At 41.0% G+C, this 20,000-nt stretch overlaps 2 protein-coding genes across 4 annotated transcripts in view; both read left to right on the top strand.

Moving 5' to 3' along the window:
- LOC110048480 (scavenger receptor cysteine-rich domain-containing protein DMBT1-like) overlaps positions 1 to 20,000 on the top strand; it is a 75,939-nt gene that overhangs the window by 12,812 nt on the left and 43,127 nt on the right. The window lies entirely within an intron of this gene.
- LOC110048452 (tolloid-like protein 2) overlaps positions 1 to 20,000 on the top strand; it is a 100,725-nt gene that overhangs the window by 40,696 nt on the left and 40,029 nt on the right. For 2 of the 3 annotated variants that reach the window (XM_089272481.1, XM_089272478.1), the window contains exons 4-10: positions 2,789 to 2,818; positions 3,383 to 3,760; positions 4,201 to 4,575; positions 9,073 to 9,591; positions 10,540 to 10,917; positions 11,371 to 11,742; positions 17,993 to 19,129. In XM_089272481.1, the coding sequence (XP_089128607.1) occupies positions 2,789 to 2,818; positions 3,383 to 3,760; positions 4,201 to 4,575; positions 9,073 to 9,591; positions 10,540 to 10,917; positions 11,371 to 11,742; positions 17,993 to 19,129 (3,189 nt within the window). Of the gene's footprint in view, positions 1 to 1,048; positions 1,116 to 2,277; positions 2,428 to 2,788; positions 2,819 to 3,382; positions 3,761 to 4,200; positions 4,576 to 9,072; positions 9,592 to 10,539; positions 10,918 to 11,370; positions 11,743 to 17,992; positions 19,130 to 20,000 lie in introns of all 3 variants that reach the window. The other variant, XM_089272479.1, reaches the window with a different exon arrangement.

The following is a 20,000-nucleotide window of genomic DNA, read 5'->3' as shown; positions in this document are numbered from 1 at the left end:
TGGTCAATTACAAATCGTATCAAACGACTTCCGACGAAACAAAAGAAATGGATGACCTGGCACCAGCATCGCAGAACTTTCCTAACGATTGATATCATAATAGACCCCAAGGCGTTTTGAGCGCGCGTCATGGCATAAAACTATGTATTTTATCAATTTCATATATACCGTGACAGAACTGTTAGGAGTGAAACAATGAAATGTTGACAGATGTAATTGGCCGGAATGTGAGTTTGGGTAGTCTCCTCCGCAGCCGTTTTTTGGGATGACACGCAACGCTCCCCCAAAGAAACTTCTGCTTACATCCGAACAACATTCTTTTCCTTTTGTGTTTGTGGTGTTTTGTGGTTTGTTTGCGCTCTGTTGAACAGACCAATTACATAATAGCAAAGTGTGAATGACGTAAACTTTCGTGCGAAAAGGCCTGGGGTGCGAACTCGCAAGGGATTTCTGGCTTTTGTTTCACGCCGCACGTCACCAAAAATAGGCGGTGTTCGCAGGCTACCATAATGAAGGACGAAAAAAAAGAAGGTAAATCAAAGCCCTAAGTACAAGTGCTTCATGTGCTCATCGGTCGTTGCGTCACATCCCAAAAAATGGCTGCGGAGGAGACTAGAGATTGGGTTGCCTGAGCTAGAAGATGTGGATCAGTTAATTGACAATTTTTCTGATGTTGCAAACGCCAGTGTCGCAAAATAAAAGATGAAAATGTCATATAATTACAACCAATACAAAAACACGGTCTGCAACACCATTCACATACCGTCCCTTATAACCTCATGCACGCCCTTAACACTGTGATCAAAACACAAAAACACAATTGTAAGACACTATGAATGATAGACTTAAGCCTCTAAGATAATTCTTTACAAACGTCAACATCATTCAAATATATTTGTTTATCTTATAAACGATCCGAAGGAGGCTACGGTTGACCACCTCGAGATAACAAAGGCTTATATTTCAACGACTGACAACAGGAAATTCAGGAATCTACATGTAGTTAGCTTATTGTTTCGTTTGGTTATTATGTCTCAGCACAAACCAGTTGGCAACCTTGGTTGACATCGAGAAATACTGTGAATTTCCAGAGTTACGCAAGGTCATCAATAAAGGTAAGGCAGATCTTATATCAGAAAATCAAGAGCAAATCAGGAATGAGACTAAAATTTTCTGAGCATTATCACTTTTAATATAAAGCTAGTACAAAGTTTAAGATTCCGGTCGGTTCAACCTCAATATATTGGTCACCAGCCTTCGAACAGTGAGCAATAAAATGTAAATAATGTCCAACTATATTTCGTAAGTTTCTTTAGAAGTTCTAATATTAAAAGTATCGTGACTAAAGTCGAAACATTCACGGCGCGCTCAGACGAGTTTATCAGAGGCCGTGTTTTCACGACCAGTTTTTCAGGTCGCTTAGCGAGTTACAACTGGAGATCCCGTGAAAACAGTTACTTTTCCAACTCGCTTAAAGTTAAGCGAGTCGGCAAACTTCAGTGAAATTCTCTTAAGCCACCAAACCAGGTAGCTTTAGCGAGTTGGTAACAAGGTTCGGCCAATGACGAGTCGATTTCGGTTATTCATTTGACAAGGCTGTCAAATCTGAAATACAACAGCTACTCGATCCTCCACTGAAATCGCGCGCGTGTCTCGTCGAACCCAACCAAACTGGAACGTTTCACTTGAGATATGAAAATGTTTGAGCCAAATGTTATCAGCGTGAACCATGTTCTCAAAGCAGGGTTAGGGTTAGGGTTAGGGTTAGGGTTGCCTTTCAAGCATTCGTGCGATTTTCCTTCTGCGGCAATTTTTTCGCTGCGAATAATGAAAATACGCCTCCGTTAAAGGCTGGTTTTCACTAGAGCATAAGCACAAGTGAAAACAGCTACGACATAAACATAAGCATAAGCAGAAACATAAGAAGAACGAACCCACTTATTTGTCTTGTGCAGTTTTCACTAGTAACGCGCTCGACATAAGCATAAGCATAAGCACAAGAAAAACGAACAGTTTCGTTTTTCTTGTGCTTATGCTTATGCTTATGTCGAGGGCGTTACTAGTGAAAACTGCACAAGACAAATAAGTGGGTTCGTTCTTCTTATGTTTCTGCTTATGCTTATGTTTATGTCGTGGCTGTTTTCACTTGTGCTTGTGCTTATGTTCTAGTGAAAACCAGCCTTTAATTATCGGTCCGCTGTCCCAAAAATAACGCAATGACGTCATTGTTGTCAAGTGGATTAGGACTTCTTGTCCGTGTTGCTCATATTTCCGTAGGTAACACAAGTTACTCCGTCACTCCGATTAACTCAGTGTTGCTTGGGCTTCGCTGTAATTCTTGGACAGAAAACCGAGTACACGTGATTAATCGACGGCCAGCGGCGTGTTAAACAATGGCCTCGACTTGGATTTTCTCTACAGTTACGGGTGAGTGTAGTTTAAACTTAATTCGACTCCACTTTGTACTACTTTTATTGCATAGTTATTATTATTATTACTTGTGCACGGTTTTCGTGTCGTACTAGGGCCGAGATTCCAGCGAGTTTTAGTTTAATTGTTTTCCAGTCTCTATATATCATTCCTTAGGGAACACTACTAGTGTAAGACGCAATTTTCGTCTGCCTTGATAAATACGGCCAAAGTTAATGTCACTCCAGCCTATTAGTCCATAGCCTTGAACATGACGAGCTGTATGTCAAATAACACAGTACAAAACGTACAAAACAGGGAAAGTTTCCCTCTTATTCCAATGAAATATTACCTATTATGATTTTGTCATTTCTTGCAGTTTCCGTTTTCGTTATGGTGGCATCTAATCGTAAGTACAAAAACAAATTTCTACAATTTTTTTCATGTTTTTCGTTTTTCTTTTTTTCATCATATATTGTTGTCTGTTGTTATTGATGCACGCTTCTCATACTTCGTCTGATAGTGCGGCTTTGCTAGCAATTTTATAATTTCCCTATATTAAATTCAAGTTATGAGCAACTAAGCGTTTCACTTTCACCCTGACGCAACTAGTCTCGATTACCAGCCACTGTTCGAGAAAGGAGCCCGTATTCCTGCCCCGAACTCGCCTCTCGCTACTCACTTCTCACTTCTCACTTTTCACTTCTTGCTTAGCTTCTCACTTCTCACTTCTCACTTCTCACTTCTCACTTCTCACTTCTCACTTCTCACTTCTCACTTCTCACTTCTCACTTCTCACTTCTCACTTCTCACTTCTCAATTCTCAATTTTCACTTCTCCGCTCTCACTTCTCACCTTTCACTTCTCACTTCTCACCTACGACGCAGCATCAGAGTTTCTTTGATTCTGAACTTTTAACTTTGTTGCTTTGTATTAATCAATATTAAAGTGATCAAGTTGTTTTCCTACGCAGCATGTGTTCCTTCCGGAGACTCCCTCAATGGATCGAGTGGATTCTTCTCAAGTCCCAATTTCCCAAGCAACTTCCCTATAAACAGTGATTGTACCTGGAACATCACAGTACCTGCTGGGCGAATCATCAAAGTCACCTTCCTCAGCTTCGATTTGGATCCATCTCAAAATCCGAGTTGTCTCGGAGCGTCTGGGGGTCCCCGTGTTTTCATCACCAATGTCGCTTCCAATGATGGAGTACAAGAATTTAAGATTTGTGGAGCTAGACGTCCTCCTCCAGTGTACTCTGTCGGAAATTTTATCCAAGTGAGACTGCGATCTGCTGCCACTGGTTACAAAGGGTTTAATGCATCGTATGAAGCCATAGATAAAGAACTACGTAAGCAATACTCGATAACTTTAAGAACTTTTGCCTGAGAGACCAGGGAGATTTGGAAATGAGAGTCGGCCGATTTTCCTAAAAATCCACTTATAAATTCCTTACGTAGACTTACGTTATATGCCAAAGTTTCAGCTTCATTGGCCATTATCCACCCCAGTTCTGGACTGATCAGCCCCATAGGGGTAATTTTCAAGCCAATTTTGAGCACTTTTTAGCAACTCCCACACAGATTAAGACACAATTTCAAACAAAACAACGTGGTGACCTAGCCAATCAAATCATGTGTTTTTTCCTCTGACTCGTCGCAGTCCTTTATTTCTTTCCCGGAGCGAGCTTTCTGAACAAACAAGACAGAGTTGGCGTGTCATTGAAAGGTCCATAGAGAAGGTTAGATAAAAGGCAATGATTTGTTTTGTTTTGTTTTGTTTTTTTTTCAGTATGTCCTAAAGCCGTCACCCTTAACGAGACATCAGGTGTTTTTACGAGCCCTTTCTTTCCAAGAAAATACCCAGATGATCAAAGGTGCGCCTGGAAAATCTCAGTGGCCCAAGGAAACTATATTAAGCTTGACGTCATCCGCCCCAACATCCAAAGGTGCGACACAACGTGCCCGTGCGATTACGTGCAAATTCAAGATGGTTTCTCTGATTATCGGCCGAACGAACATGGAAAAGTGTGCGGTACAATTGGTACAAAAACATTTTATTCAACTCATAGTAGCTTAGAGGTGCTGTTTGTCTCCGATAATACGAGGTCCAAGCTCTTCGATGGATTTGAGGCAACCTACACGCAACTGAACCACACTCCTCCAAGTAAGTACACGCATGCATACATACATACATACATAAATTACTTTATTTACCTTAGGAATTGAGGGTAGCTTATGCAGCTAATATCTCCGAGCATTTAACCAGCAGATGAGAGAGATAGACCGCCACACCGGATGGTATGAAGAGTTGTGAGACGGGGCCTACGGTTTATCGTCCTTATCCGAGAAGACTAGAAAGTCTAACCATTTGCAGATGTCATTACAAAGGCAGCACTTTCTCCTCAATTATTTAAAGACCCTGAGTGTTGGTCCGGCCGGGGTTTCAACCCGCGACCTCCCGCACGCTAGTCTAATGCTCCACCACTTCACTAACCGGTCGGCGGTTGCGTGATCGCTGATAACGCTTAACGTGATCGCTGATTGCTTGATAGTCTTACGCGCATACTTCTGCTTATGCTAGCATGTCCTCACTGGACACAATGAACGACTCAAGCGTAAGCATAATCATAAGAAGAACGCAAGGTTTTGATATTCCTATGCTTATGCTTATGCTTATGCTTATGTCGTGGCCGTCTTCACTAGCGCATAAGCTTCTTATGCTTAAGCTTATGCTTGCGTCGCTAGTGAGGACCGGGTTAGAAAACACTGCGAGAAAAAGAGGTGGGCCTGTTGTGACCTAACCATCAAGCACCGCGCTATCGGTCACCAGTAAAATGCAGCGGTGCCTGGGCACGAGGCAACTTGGTTTCTTTTCTATTGACTTTTAGTATTAATCTGCTAACGTTCTATCACGAACGCCGTCCTCTTTATAATCACGCTACTCGCCATATGTTCTGTTGTAGATAGTGAGTAGCTTAGCAGTGTGCGGTTATTAACAAAATGGCGGCCGCTTCTTTGCGTTTTCGAAATGTCTGTGAAAAAGAATTAGATAAAGTTTTGAAGGATTAGTGGATTTATACTAAAATAATGTGACTGAATTTATGAAAACCGTGTTAAGACTTTGCACCAAAATAGCTGGCATGTTTTTGGAAAATCGGTCAGATACTGTACATAAATATGGCCATGTCATACTGAGAGCGCTATGTGCCTCGTGTACACTTAAAAGACGCCATAACATGCTTGTACAAGCCCTTGAAGTCACTGCGAATGAGTCGAACGAGCCGAACAAAGCTAAATCTAAGGTTAAATTGATCATTTGAGTTACGGCGCTAATTTAGACATGTTGTGACCTCTGTGATTTCGCCTAAATGACCTCACTATGTCTTTACCGTGGGTTGAATTAGCCTATTAGTGCGACAAGAGGATGGAAAGCACTCACATCGGTCATTTTTTCTATATTTCAGCGAAAAAGTTGGCCTTACGTGACATTCAATTTCAATATCTGTATGTATTCGCAAAAATAGCTACAGACTTGTCACTGATAATATCGATACAATTCTGTCCTAAAGCTAGCTTTCCACAAGGCTTATCGTGGCTCGAATAAAAAAGGAAATAACTCTCCCGTGTGCCTTTTGAGGCCAGGAGGACTAAATTCACCGTCTTTTCGTTGAATCATGAATTGTACAATTTAATTAAAAGCAGGAGCCATAATCGGGGACGGAGACCGTAAGTCTTATGATCCGCGCGCACCTATGATATGGGACAATTTTTCTATTTTTAGAACAAATTGCGCCACCATGACGACATATATCCGCGCGGATCCACGCACATGTCGGGGGTTCTCGCGAGGATGTTGTCACGTTCCGTGATGAAATGGTGAGAGTTGCGAGATTCTCTTGCAGATTTTTCACAGCGACGGCAGGGAATAAGGCAATGAATAAGATCCAGGGCTCTTACATGTAGGTTTATGTTCTGAGCTGATGGAAAAGGTGAGTTTTTCAGGGTTGAAAACAAGACTTCAATTTCGCGCTGTGAATGAATAATATCTGCTCGCGCTAGTTGAACGCGTAAGCGTTTGCGTTTGTTCTGTAAAGAAAAATTATGAAAGAAAACTCTTTACTCTGGTATCGAGCTAATTTGAGAGTTTCTCAAACAATGCTTAATCTTAACCAGAACCTGTTTTTGATAGTTTCTTATTGTTTCTGTTTGTTTGGCGAGTTTGCAAAAGTTTTTGAGTAGCTCATTTGCATAGTGCAGCGCGTGCACTTTCAAGTCCGAGTCGGTGTTTTCAATTGTCAACAAATCTTGACAAAGATTTCTTTCGTTGTCTTTTCTGCTGAGATACTGCAACAATTTTTACCAACGCCAAAAGGCTACTAACATCATGTGTGTTTCTTTAACACAGTGAAATTTTACACTGCGAAAATAAAATAGACAAGGAGTTTTGATAACTAAACCAACAAAATCGAAATCGTTGTTCGAATTGATTACAGAAATCGTCATCGTAACTTATTTACTGATTTTACTCATGATTATTTCTGCTGTATTCACATATTTTCAGCTAGGCTTTTAATACGTTCTCAAACATTTATCAAACTTAAACATATTTAAAAACTTCGCTCGATGTAAGTTGCCACACGAAATTGCGGGAGTTCAATTTGTCATGTTTTACTGACTGTACAAAACACACATCGGCGAGCGCTCTTATTCATCGACAACAGACAATTTGTTGGATTTTTACACAACCAAAACTGAGCAGCGTCTACAGACATAAACTTATTGTCACTTATTGGGCCTTGATAAAACATTAAGCGTTACTTACAATTCAGGCGAAACTCAAACTTGCAATTATTTTTTTTACTTTTCGGTCGCGATCGGCTGTCGAAATCCTCCCAAGCGTGTGGCAATAGGAGGGACACTTTGAAGTCCAGAAACGCTGCTATATCCAACTATATCCAACAGGTTTTTTGTTGTGTTATGGAAAAGTTGTTAATGTTCAACATGTGTGAAATTTCAGTAGAGTGGAGTAATGTGGAGCTCTTGTAAAAGAAGCAGCGGAACATAACTTGGTCAGTGATATAAAGCGGGATATAACTAAATTCGACACTATCTTACTTCACTCAAGCTGGAGCAGCTTACGACGAAACTACTGAAGTGAAAATTCCAACAGACATGAACGTATTAAGTTGTGGGCCAAAAGTATCAAATTATTTCGGGCATTTTGGACGCCATTTCCCCGCACTACATCCGCAAAAATCCTCGCAGCGTTTACGCGCGTGTACCGCACATGATGACGCAATTTGTTCTAAAAATAGAAAAATTGTCCCATATCATGGGGACAGCCCCAATACTAGAAATAGCGCGCGCTTACGGTCTCCGTCCCCGATTATGGCTCCTGTTAAAAGTGCTTTTAACATGAAATTGGAGTCTAAGTCAACGCGAACGTACAGATATCAAAACCACAGCCGAGATCTGATGTATAGCTTTCTAAAACATGCATCGTCCTAAATGGACTAAGCAAGAGCTTCCTACATCGAGAATCGATTGAACTTCAAACAAACTAGGCCATAATGATGAGTTAGCGAACACTCAACATGTTGTCCTTACGTCAATTTTCGACCGGAAGCCACGCAAATAAACTTCTTCCGTGCTAGCGAATCGCAGACAGTTCTGATAATTAGCTAGGCCGAGAAGGCCTAAAATTGATAAAACAAGGAAATTCTACTCACGATAAGCGCTTGACCAAATGTTCTTCATTCCGTTCGTAGCCATGTTTTGCTCGCAAATAGCAATGTCCCGGATGTACTTGAATTTTATCGAGCGGGAAATGCCATATCCAGACTCTTTAGCGACATCAAACGCCAACAGCAGCTAGAAATGTCTAGTCCATTGCACGTCTATGCCCTAAGTTGATGTGGTTAAAGCTCTTAAAGCTTTGCTGTCTAAAGCAAGTGCAACATTATCGCCACAGTGCAAACGGCCTACTGTTACGGGGCTAAATGACGTCCCGTTTAATACATCTCAGGCCCGCCTCATGTACGATAATGGACGACGCTTGCTAGCAAATCGTTAGCCTTGCACCTTCATTGGACTTAATGATGTCCTCGGGCAGACTTTCTTTAGACAGCAGTTATAGAACGCTAATCGGTCGGCTTTTTCTCAGAGTCACCGCGCGAACTGAAATTCAGACGAGTGTAGCTTGGGCTAAACTTAACAGCAATTGGAAAAGGGATGGGAGAGGGGGGGGCAGGGAGCGATAAATAATTAAAAAAAGAGTAGATAAATGAATGAAACATGCGGCAAGAAGTTCTCTACATTTCATGCTGGGTAAGATTTACAAGCTGCTGCCATAGCGAAAGCATAAAAATAAAAATAAAAAATAAATAAATAAAATAACGCTTGATTCATTCTTTAACATTGTTTTCATAAATCCAGACATAATTAGATTAGTTTCAAAAACATATAAAAACCCTTGAACTTTGTTCTTGAGCTATAATTTGATTTTTTTGGACATTAAATTACCCCCACTGTCTTGCCTTGGGTTCGCCATTCCTCTAGACTAGAGTTATTGGTGTCCTTCACTTTTTGGGGTTTTACGACCCACCTTCCGTGATACTTACAGTTATGTGATGGAATTATATATTTTGATTTTTTTTCCCAGTTTGTCCAACTGAACCAATTTCTCTCAACGGGAGCGGCAAATTCAGCAGCCTTAACTATCCCGAGAGCAATTATCCTGCTTTCAAAGATTGTTCCTGGCACATTACAGTGCCATCTGATAAACTTGTCAAGTTAGAATTCACTGAATTGGCTCTTGGTTCATGTGGGTTTGATTGCAGCTGGGATAATTGCACCTATGTGGAGTTATATGACGGTTCTTCGACAAACGCGTCTTCGCTGGGACGATTTTGTAACGGTTCAACCCTGCAAGAGATGTTCTCAAGTGGTAACCAGATGTTCGTGATCTTCCATTCCAATTCTTCCCTTGGTCGGGGATTCGAAGCGCGGTATTCCATGTTTTCGAGAAGACCAAACACAGCAACAACAATAACCACAGCAACAACAGCGACAACAACAATAGCGCCATCTCCAACAGCAACAGCAACAGCAACAACAACAACAACAGCAACAACAGCAACAACAACAATAGCGCCATCTCCAACATCATCAGCATTATCAAGTGAGCCATCTCAAATAACGTTTATTTATGTATGTATGTGTATGTATGCGTGCATGCTTGTGTGTATGTATGTAGGTAGCTTCAACTGTAACAGTATTACCGAGTGAGCCAAGAGCCAGAGGTGAGGCGTCTATTAAGGAGACCGTTAACAGTTGTGCTGACGGACTGACTCCATGGACGGACTGACGGACTGACTGACGGACTGACTAGGGACTGACTGGCGGACTGACTGACGGACGGACTGACGGATTGACTTACTGACGGACTGACTTACTGCCTTTCTGTCTGTCTGTCTGTCTGTCTGTCTGTCTGACCGACTGACTTACAGACGGGCAGACGGACGGACGGACTAACTGAATGACTGACTGTCTCTCTGACGGACGGACGGACTGACTACCTGACTTACTGTCCTGTACAGTAAGAACGCTGACCATGTTTAGACAATGTAGGGCCGGTTAACACTTATCCTGGACTAAAACTGAGTTGATAGAAATTATATAGCTATTGCATAAAAAACGTTTTCACTGCTAGTGTTTTGTTGATTTTCACTTCAGTCGACGTCAAAACTCTGTTGGATCGATCCGGGGCTTACTGTTTAAACCGTTTTGTGGCTTGTTTCATGGGTACTTCACATACTAAAAACGAAATTTGGCTTCATATGCACCCTGACGCAGCAAGTCTCGGTTACCAGCCACTGTTCGAGAAAGGAGCCCGTATTCCTGCCCCGGACTCGCCTGTCGCTACTCACTTCTCACTTCTCACTTTTCACTTCTTGCTTAGCTTCTCACCTCTCACTTCTCAATTCTCAATTCTCAATTCTCACTTCTCACCTCTCACTTCTCACTTGTCACCTACGACGCAGCATCAGAGTTTCTTTGATTCTGAACTTTTAACTTTGTTGCTTTGTATTAATCAATATTAAAGTGATCAAGTTGTTTTCCTACGCAGCATGTGTTCCTTCCGGAGACTCCCTCAATGGATCGAGTGGATTCTTCTCAAGTCCCAATTTCCCAAGCAACTTCCCTATAAACAGTGATTGTACCTGGAACATCACAGTACCTGCTGGGCGAATCATCAAAGTCACCTTCCTCAGCTTCGATTTGGATCCATCTCAAAATCCGAGTTGTCTCGGAGCGTCTGGGGGTCCCCGTGTTTTCATCACCAATGTCGCTTCTAATGATGGAGTACAAGAATTTAAGATTTGTGGAGATAGACTTCCTTCTCCAGTGTACTCTGACGGAAATTTTATCCAAGTGAGACTGCGATCTGCTGCCACTGGTTACAAAGGGTTTAATGCATCGTATGAAGCCATAGATAAAGAAATACGTAAGCAATACTTGATAACTTTAAGAACTTTTAACTGAGAGACCAGGGAGACTTGGAAATGAGAGTGGGCCGATTTTCCTAAAAATCCACTTATAAATTCCTCATGTAGACTTACGTTATATGCCAAAGTTTCAGCTTCGTTGGCCATTATCCACCCCAGTTCTGGACTGATCAGCCCCATAGGGGTAATTTTCAAGCCAATTTTGAGCACTTTTTAGCAACTCCCACACAGATTAAGACACAATTTCAAACAAAACAACGTGGTGACCTAGCCAATCAAATCATGTGTTTTTTTCCTCTGACTCGTCGCAGTCCTTTATTTCTTTCCCGGAGCGAGCTTTCTGAACAAACAAGACAGAGTTGGTGTGTCATTGAAAGGTCCATAGAGAAACTCCATCAAGGTTAGATAAAAGGCAATGATTTGTTTTGTTTTGTTTTGTTTTGTTTTTTCAGTATGTCCTGAAGGCGTCACCCTTAACGAGACATCAGGTGTTTTTACGAGCCCTTTCTTTCCAAGAAAATACCCAGATGATCAAAGGTGCGCCTGGAAAATCTCAGTGGCCCAAGGAAACTATATTAAGCTTGACATCCGCCCCAACATCCAAAGGTGCGACACAACGTGCCCGTGCGATTACGTGCAAATTCAAGATGGTTTCTCTGATTATCGGCCGAACGAACATGGAAAAGTGTGCGGTACAACTAATACAAAAACATTTTATTCAACTCATAGTAGCTTAGAGGTGCTGTTTGTCTCCGATAATACGAGTTCCAAGCTCTTCGATGGATTTGAGGCAACCTACACGCAACTGAACCACACTCCTCCAAGTAAGTACACGCATACATACATACATACATACATACATGTATACATGCATACATGCATACATGCATACATGCATACATGCATACATGCATACATGCATACATGCATACATGCATACATGCATACATGCATACATACATACATACATACATACATAAATTACTTTATTTGCCTTCGGATTTCAGAGTAGCTTATGCAGCTAATATCTCCGACCATTTAACCCTTTGAAAACCAAACTTTCGCGAAAAGATACCGTTTTTAACCGTTTAGTCAGGTTTTTTAGCTGCCATGACGCTAAATAAGCCTAAGTTTTGCTAAGAAAGCTTTTTTTTACTAAAAGGAGAGATTTTTCGAGAATTAGGTACAAAATTGAGCAAAATTTCAATTTCGGACATGCGCATAAGCCAAAATTTGGACTTTTTTTTTTTGCCATTAACCGTTCTCAATTTTGTTCGTTGCCCCTTTTCTTTCTGTTTTTTCTCGGCCCTTTTACACTGGCTACCTTTTGCATTGTATGTTCTTTCTGGCTGCCGTGAAAAGTTGGATGTTAATTACGGGCGAGGCCTAGAAATGGACCTTGATCAATGATAGGCGTAGTGGACCATTTAATCCACCGTTTTTGCACCAAAACTGATAACGCTGTTTTTCGATTTGCGACATCGGAATGTCGTCGATATCTAAACCTGACCATTGTGCGGAAAGGGCTAGCCTAGTACTACTATCTGCTTACCAAGAATATCTGATGACATTTATTCATTGGTATTCAAAGGGTTAACCAGCAGATGAGAGAGATAAACCACCACACCGGATTATATGAAGAGTTGTGAGACGGGGCCTACGGTTTATCGTCCTTATCCGAGAAGGCTAGAAAGTCTAACCATTTGCAGATGTCATTACAAAAGGCAGCACTTTCTCCTCAATTATTTAAAGACCCTGAGTGTTGGTCCGCTCGGGCTTTGAACCCGCGACCACCCGCACGCTAGTCTTAATGCTCCACCACTTCACTAACCGGTCGGCGGTTGCGTGATCGCTGATAACGCATAACGTGATCGCTGATTGCTTGATAGTCTTACGTGCATGCGTATGCTTATGCTAGCATGTCCTCACTGGACACAATGAACGACTCAAGCATAAGCATAAGCATAAGAAGAACGCAAGGTTTTGATATTCTTATGCTTATAATTATGCTTATGCTTATGTCGTGGCCGTCCTGACTAGCGCATAAGTTTCTTACGCTTAAGCTTATGCTTGCGTCGCTAGTGAGAACCGGGTTAGAAAGCACTGCGAGAAAAAGAGATGGGCCTGTTGTGACTCAACCATCAAGCGCCGCGCTACCGGTCACCAGTTAAATGCAGCGGGGTCTAAATCAACACGAACGTACAGATATCAAAACCGCGGCGGAGATCTGATCTATAGCTTCTTAAAACATGCATCGTCCTAAATGGACTAAGCAAGAGCTTCCTACATCGAGAATCGATTGAACTTCAAACAAACTAGGCCATAATGATGAGTTAGCGAACACTCAACATGTTGTCGTTACGTCAATTATCGACCGGAAGCCACGCAAATAAATTTCTTCCGCGCAAGCGAATCGCAGACAGTTCTGATAATAAGCTAGGCCGAGAGGGCCTAAAATTGATAAAACAAGGAAATTCTACTCACGAAATGTTCTTCATTCCGTTCGTAGCCATGTTTTGCTCGAAAATAGCAATGTCCCGGATGTACTTGAATTTTATCGAGCGCGAAATGCCATATCCAGACTCTTTAGCGACATCAAACGCCAACAGCGGCTAGAAATTTCTAGTTCATTGCACGTCTATGCCCTAAGTTGATGTGGTTAAAGCTCTTAAAGCTCTGCTGTCTAAAGCAAGTACAACATTATCGCCACAGTGCAAACGACCTACTATTACAGGGCTAAATGACGTCCCGTTTAATACATCTCAGGATAATGGACGACGCTTGCTAGCAAATCGTTAGCCTTGCGCCTTCATTGGACTTAATGATGTCCTCGGGCAGACTTTCTTTAGACAGCAGTTATAGAACGTTAATCGGTCGGCTCTTTCTCAGAGTCACCGCGCGAACTGAAATTCAGACGAGTGTAGCTTAGGCTAAACTTAACAGCAATTGAAAAAGGGATGGGAGAGGGGGAGGCAGGGAGTGATAAATAATTAAAAAAAAAATAGATAAACGAATAAAGCACGCGGCAAGAAGTTCTCTACATTTCATGCTAGGTAAGATTTACAGGCTGCTTCCATAGCGAAAGCATAAATAATGGTAATTGAACTGAGTGGAGTGCAATTTGGTGTTAAATCATACGCGTGATTTCAAAATCGAACGAGCGCGGAGCGCGAGTTCGATTTGAAATCACAAGTATGATTTCAGACCAAAATTGCACGACACGAAGTTTAATTGCCACTTTATTAGATCCATTTTGAAATCGCACAATTTTATCGCCTTGATTTTTAGATATTTGATGTATTGTTCCAGTAGCCGGTTTGTTAAAAAAAGCGGAACCGGAAACGCGTTTACGTCTCATTTAGTATGCAAAACGATGTCATGTGACGAAAACTCATCCGAGCATGACAAAGAAACAAGGGGTTTTGAAGTGAGAACGAAAGTAGTCTACTTCAGGTATAAAAGTTCAATTCTCGTCACCTGAATCAATGATGGAAGGTCTTTCTTTCTTCTGTGGTTGAGGCTGAGACTTTTCATTGTCTTTGGAGAAGGAATTTGAAGGTGCATCCTGCGTAATTCTGCGATGGATTTCTTTTGCGTTGTGAAACTCGAGTGCACGATGCCCAGTGGATGGTACGTTTTTTTTTTCTTTCACACCGTTTAATGGCATGATTTTAAGGGAGTCCAGCTCGTTATCATCTCCGTTTCTTTTTGTGACCTCGGCGAAGGACTCAATACTCAGGACCTTGTCAAGTTCTTGCGGCGCCATTTGTTTCAAGATATTTCCAAGATGGCGGAACTAGCACCAGCTTCGTAAGACGTTCATTCATTCACTGTTTTGTGGAGCGGGGCGTATCTTGACTATGTTTATTCACAGCGACAGAGTTGAGCTCTTTTGTTCCTTCGTTTGAAACTACCGGAAACCTGGAAACATCTACCTTCTTGAGATGGCCCTGAATTTGTTGTTGTGTGGTTTTCGTTTGTTTATGTTTTACTGGACTCGGTATCATACGGATTTTGAGCAGATATTGAAGAAAAATCGCCAAAATATTCGTCAAAATGGACACTGAAAGTTTGAAACTTCCATTAAAGTAGGTGTTCAGCCTGAAGGACCTCATAATCGTCATTTAGAAACTGTAATTAATTACATTCGTCAATTTTTTTTGGAAAAAAAAAACAACAAGAACAACAAAGTTTTGGCAATAGTAGTTGCTAAATTCTCCACACAATGGCTTTTTGCCTCTCATTTTCCTGAAATTTTATTGTTTACTTTAAACTAATATTGAAATCTGATTGGTTGTTTTGTTTTACTGTCCCATTCTCAATGGCTGAGAAAAAGATGCGATTTAGAGCAAAAAATAGTGCGATTCGTGAATAAATCGCACCATTGAGAGCCAATCAGATTGCAAGGATAACCAGCGATTTCAAAATGGATTTAATAAAAGTAAAAATAAAAAATAAATAAATAAAATAACGCTTGATTCATAATCACGTAGGGGCCAAACCACCCCCCTAATGTTTCATGAAGGCTATATTTGCTTGGTTTATATATTTCTGAAACAAGTTTGGCAGATGAGCTTTCTTTGTTCTCCAGTTTATTTCAATTTGAAAGTTGTGACAAAATGTCAGATTATGACGTCATAATTGATGACATCACCAAAACGTGCTATAATTTTTTGTAAAATCTGATAAAAAGATTATGTCATTGGAAAGGCCTTGACTTGAGGAATAAAGTGCCGGAAACCGTTTTTTGCTATGATGATTATTTTTTGGGATATGGTAAGTTAAATATTTTTTTGTTGGTCCCCCCAGAATTTGCTTAACCATAGTGTCTTTCTTAAGTCAGTCTCTCTGGTTTATTTTTTTCAGTTTTATTATAGGAGGGCTAATAATCTAGAAAAATAGAAAGCTTGATGTTGTCAAAAATCGTATGGTTTTAGAAATTTGATTTTCGGCTTTGTTAGGATGGTATTAACAGTAAAAAAACGGGTGACGTCACAGGTTATGACGTAACAAAACTAATTTTAACGCAATAACACTAGAGGGATAATTTTTTATTCCAATTTTCTTCTTTATTTTTGCTTTAGCCATCTGGCACATCACATGTGCAACATAGCTGCATTTGCTGGAACAAAATTACGGCTCCAATTTAGGGATTTTTCTCAAGGGGGGACCCCATATTTTGCAGAGTTATTTTTCATATTTAAAAATGCCATATTTCATTTAATTTTTGTAATATGGACAAAATTTTTTCAGGTTTCAGCTCCCCTTGATGTGCTCTTTCGAATACATTGTAAAAATATGCATATTAAAAACTTCAAAAGTGGCAAAAAACGTGACGTCATCACTGTGACGTCACAACTTTGACATTTACTGACATTTTTCACGTAAATATAATGGGCAATAGGTCTCCTGCTCATCTGCCAAATTTGGTGTAGAAAAAGTCAATACTTTTTAAGTAATGTGAAATAATGTGAAATACCCAAGAACTGACCAAACATTTGGGGGGTGGTTTGGCCCCTACGTGAATGGTAATTGAACTGAATGGAGTGCAATTTCGTCTGAAATCACAAGTATGATTTCAGACCAAAATTGCACGACACGAAGTTCAATTGCCACTTTATTAGATCCATTTTGAAATCGCACAATTTTATCGCCTTAAATTTTAGATTTTTGGTGTATTGTTCCAGTAGCCGGTTTGTTAAAAAAAGCGGAATCGGAAACGTTTTTACGTCTCATTTAGTATGCAAAACGATGTCATGTGACGAAAACTCATTCGAGCATGACAAAGAAACAAGCAGTTCTGAAGTCAGAACGAAAATAGTCTACTTCAGGTATAAAAGTTCAATTCTCGTCGCCTGAATCAATTATGGAAGGCCTTCCTTTCTTCTGTGGTTGAGACTGAGACTTTTCATTGTCTTTGGAGAAGGAATTTGAAGGTGCCTATCCTGTGTAATTCTGCGATCGATTCCTTTTGAGTTGTGAAACTCCCTCGAGTGCACGATGCCTAGTGGATAGTACGTTTTTTTTCTTTTAAATACCGTTCAATGGCGTGATGTTAAGGGAGTCCAGCTCGTTATCATCTCCGTTTCTTTTTGTGACTTCGGCGTAGGACTCAATATTCAGGACCTTGTCAAGTTCTTGTGGCACCATTTGTTTTAAGATATTTCCAAGATGGCGGGACTGGCACCGGCTTCGTAAGACATTTGTTCATTCACTATTTTGTGCAGTTTGGCGTATTTTGACTATGTTTATTCACAGCGACAGAGTTGAGCTCTTTTGTTGCTTCGTTTGAAACTACCGGAAACCTGGAAACATCTACCTTCTTGAGATGGCTCTGAATTTGTTGTGGGGTTTTCGTTTGTTTATGTTTTACTGGACTCGGTATCATACGGATCTTGAACAGATGTTGAAGAAAAATCACCAAAATGTTTGTCAAAATGGACACTGAAAGTTTGAAACTTCCATTAAAGTAGGTCTTCAGCCTGAAGGAGCTCATAATCGTCATTTAGAAACTGTAATTAATTAAATTCGTCAATTTTTTTGGAAAAAACTACAATAACTACGAAGTTTTGGCAATAGTAATCGCAAAATTCTCCACGCAATGGCTTTTAGCCTTTCATTTTCCTGAAATTTTATTGATTACTTTAAACTAATCTTGAAATCTGATTGGTTGTTTTGTTTTACTGTCCCATTCTCATTGGCTGAGAAAAAGATGCGATTTAGAGCAAACAATAGTGCAATAGTGTGAATAAATCGCACCACTGAGAGCCAATCAGATTGCAAGGATAACCAGTGATTTCAAAATGGATTTAATGAAGTCTTTAACACTGTTTTCATAAATCCAGGCATAATTAGATTAGTTTCAAAAACATATAAAAACCCTTGAACTTTGTTCTTGAGCTATAATTTGATTTTTTGGACATTAAATTACCCCCACTGTCTTGCCTTGGGTTCGCCATTCCTCTAGACTAGAGTTATTAGTGTCCTTCACTTTTTGGGGTCTTACAACCCACTTTCCGTGATACTTACGGTTATGTGATGGAATTATATATTTTGATTTTGTTTTTTTCCCAGTTTGTCCAATTGAACCAATTTCTCTCAACGGGAGCGGAAAATTCAGCAGCCTTAACTATCCTATGAGCAATTATCCTGCTTCCAGAGATTGTTCCTGGAACATTACTGTGCCATCTGATAAACTTGTCAAGTTAGAATTCACTGAATTGGCCCTTGGTTCATGTGGGTTTAATTGCAGCTGGGATAATTGCACCTATGTGGAGTTATATGACGGTTCTTCAGCAAATTCTCCTTCGCTGGGACGATTTTGTAACGGTTCAGCCCTGCAAGAGATGTTCTCAAGTGGTAACCAGATGTTCGTGATCTTCCATTCCGGTTCTTCCCTTGATCGGGGATTTGAAGCGCGGTATTCCATGTTTTCGAGAAGACCAAACACAGCAAAAACAGCAACAACAACAATAGCCCCATCTCCAACAGCAACAGCAACAACAACAACAATAGCGCAATCTGCAACAGTAACGGCAACAACAACAACAACAATAGCGCCATCTCCAACAGCAACAGCAACAACAACAACAACAACAGCAACAGCAACAACAACAGCAACAACAACAACAACAGCAGCAACAACAACAACAGCAACAACAGCAGCAACAACAACAACAGCAACAACAATAGCGCCATCTTCAACAGCAACAACAACAACAACAACAGCAGCAACAACAACAACAGTAGCAACAACAACAACAGCAGCAACAACAACAACAACAGCAACAACAGCAACAACAACAACAGCAACAACAACAACAACAGCAACAATAGCGCCATCTCCAACGGCAACAGCAACAACAACAACAACAGCAGCAACAACAACAGCAACAGCAACAACAACAACATCAACAACAGCAACAACAATAGCGCCATCTTCAACAGCAACAATAGCGCCATCTCCAACGGCAACAGCAACAACAACAACAACAGCAGCAGCAACAACAACAACAGCAACAGTAACAACAACAGCAGCAGCAACAACAACTACAACAGCAATAACAGCAACAACAACAATAGCGCCATCTCCAACAGTAACAGCAACAACAACAATAGCGCCATCTCCAACAGCAACAGCAACAACAACAACAACAGCAACAACAGCAACAACAACAATAGCTTCATCTCCAACAGCATCAGCATTATCAAGTGAGCCATCTCAAATAACGTTTATTTATGTATGTACGTGTATGTATGCGTGCATGCTTGTGTGTATGTATGTAGGTAGCTTCAACTGTAACAGCATTACCGAGTGAGCCAAGAGCCAGAGGTGAGGCGTCTATTAAGGAGACTGTTTACAGTTGTGGTGACGGACTGACTCCATGGACGAACTGACGGACTGACTGACGGACTGACTAGGGACTGAAGGACGAACTGACTGGCGGACTCACTGACGGACGGACTGACGGATTGACTTACTGCCTTTTTGTCTGCCTGTATGTCTGTCTGACTAACTGACTGACTGACAACCTGATTTACTGACGGGCGGACGGACGGACGGCCTGACGGACTGACTGAATGACTGACTGTCTCTCTGATGGATGGACTGACTGACTGACTTACTGTCCTGGACAGTATGAACGCTGACCTTGTTTAGACAATGTAGGGCCGGTTAACACTTATCCAGGACTAAAACTGAGTTGATCAGTAGAAATTATATAGCTATTGCATAGAAAAGGTTTTCATTGCTAGTGTTTTGTTGATTTTCACTTCAGTATTATTTGCTACAGTAGAACCCCGTTAATGCGGTCACCAACGAGCCATGAAAATTTGACTGTATTACTGCGCCTTTCAATAAAATATGGGCTCTAAAATTCAAAGCTCAACCGACAAATGCGTTTTTCGCTACCGTCAATCAAATGCTCGGCGACTCCTCCCAGCCTCCGACTACTACCGAACATTGTTTCTTTGTCTGAACTGTGTTCAACGATTTGATTACCGCGCGCTCGGCAGTAGTCGGAAGGTGGGAGGAGCCACCGAACATTTGATTGACGGTAAAGAAGAACCATTTGTCGGTTGA

Source organism: Orbicella faveolata, unplaced genomic scaffold, assembly GCF_042242905.1.
Source record: "Orbicella faveolata isolate gen_17 unplaced genomic scaffold, um_ofav_v1 contig_35, whole genome shotgun sequence".
Lineage (NCBI taxonomy): Eukaryota > Metazoa > Cnidaria > Anthozoa > Scleractinia > Merulinidae > Orbicella > Orbicella faveolata.
Note: the sequence above shows the minus strand (reverse complement) of the source record. Positions and strands in the feature narration are given on the sequence as shown.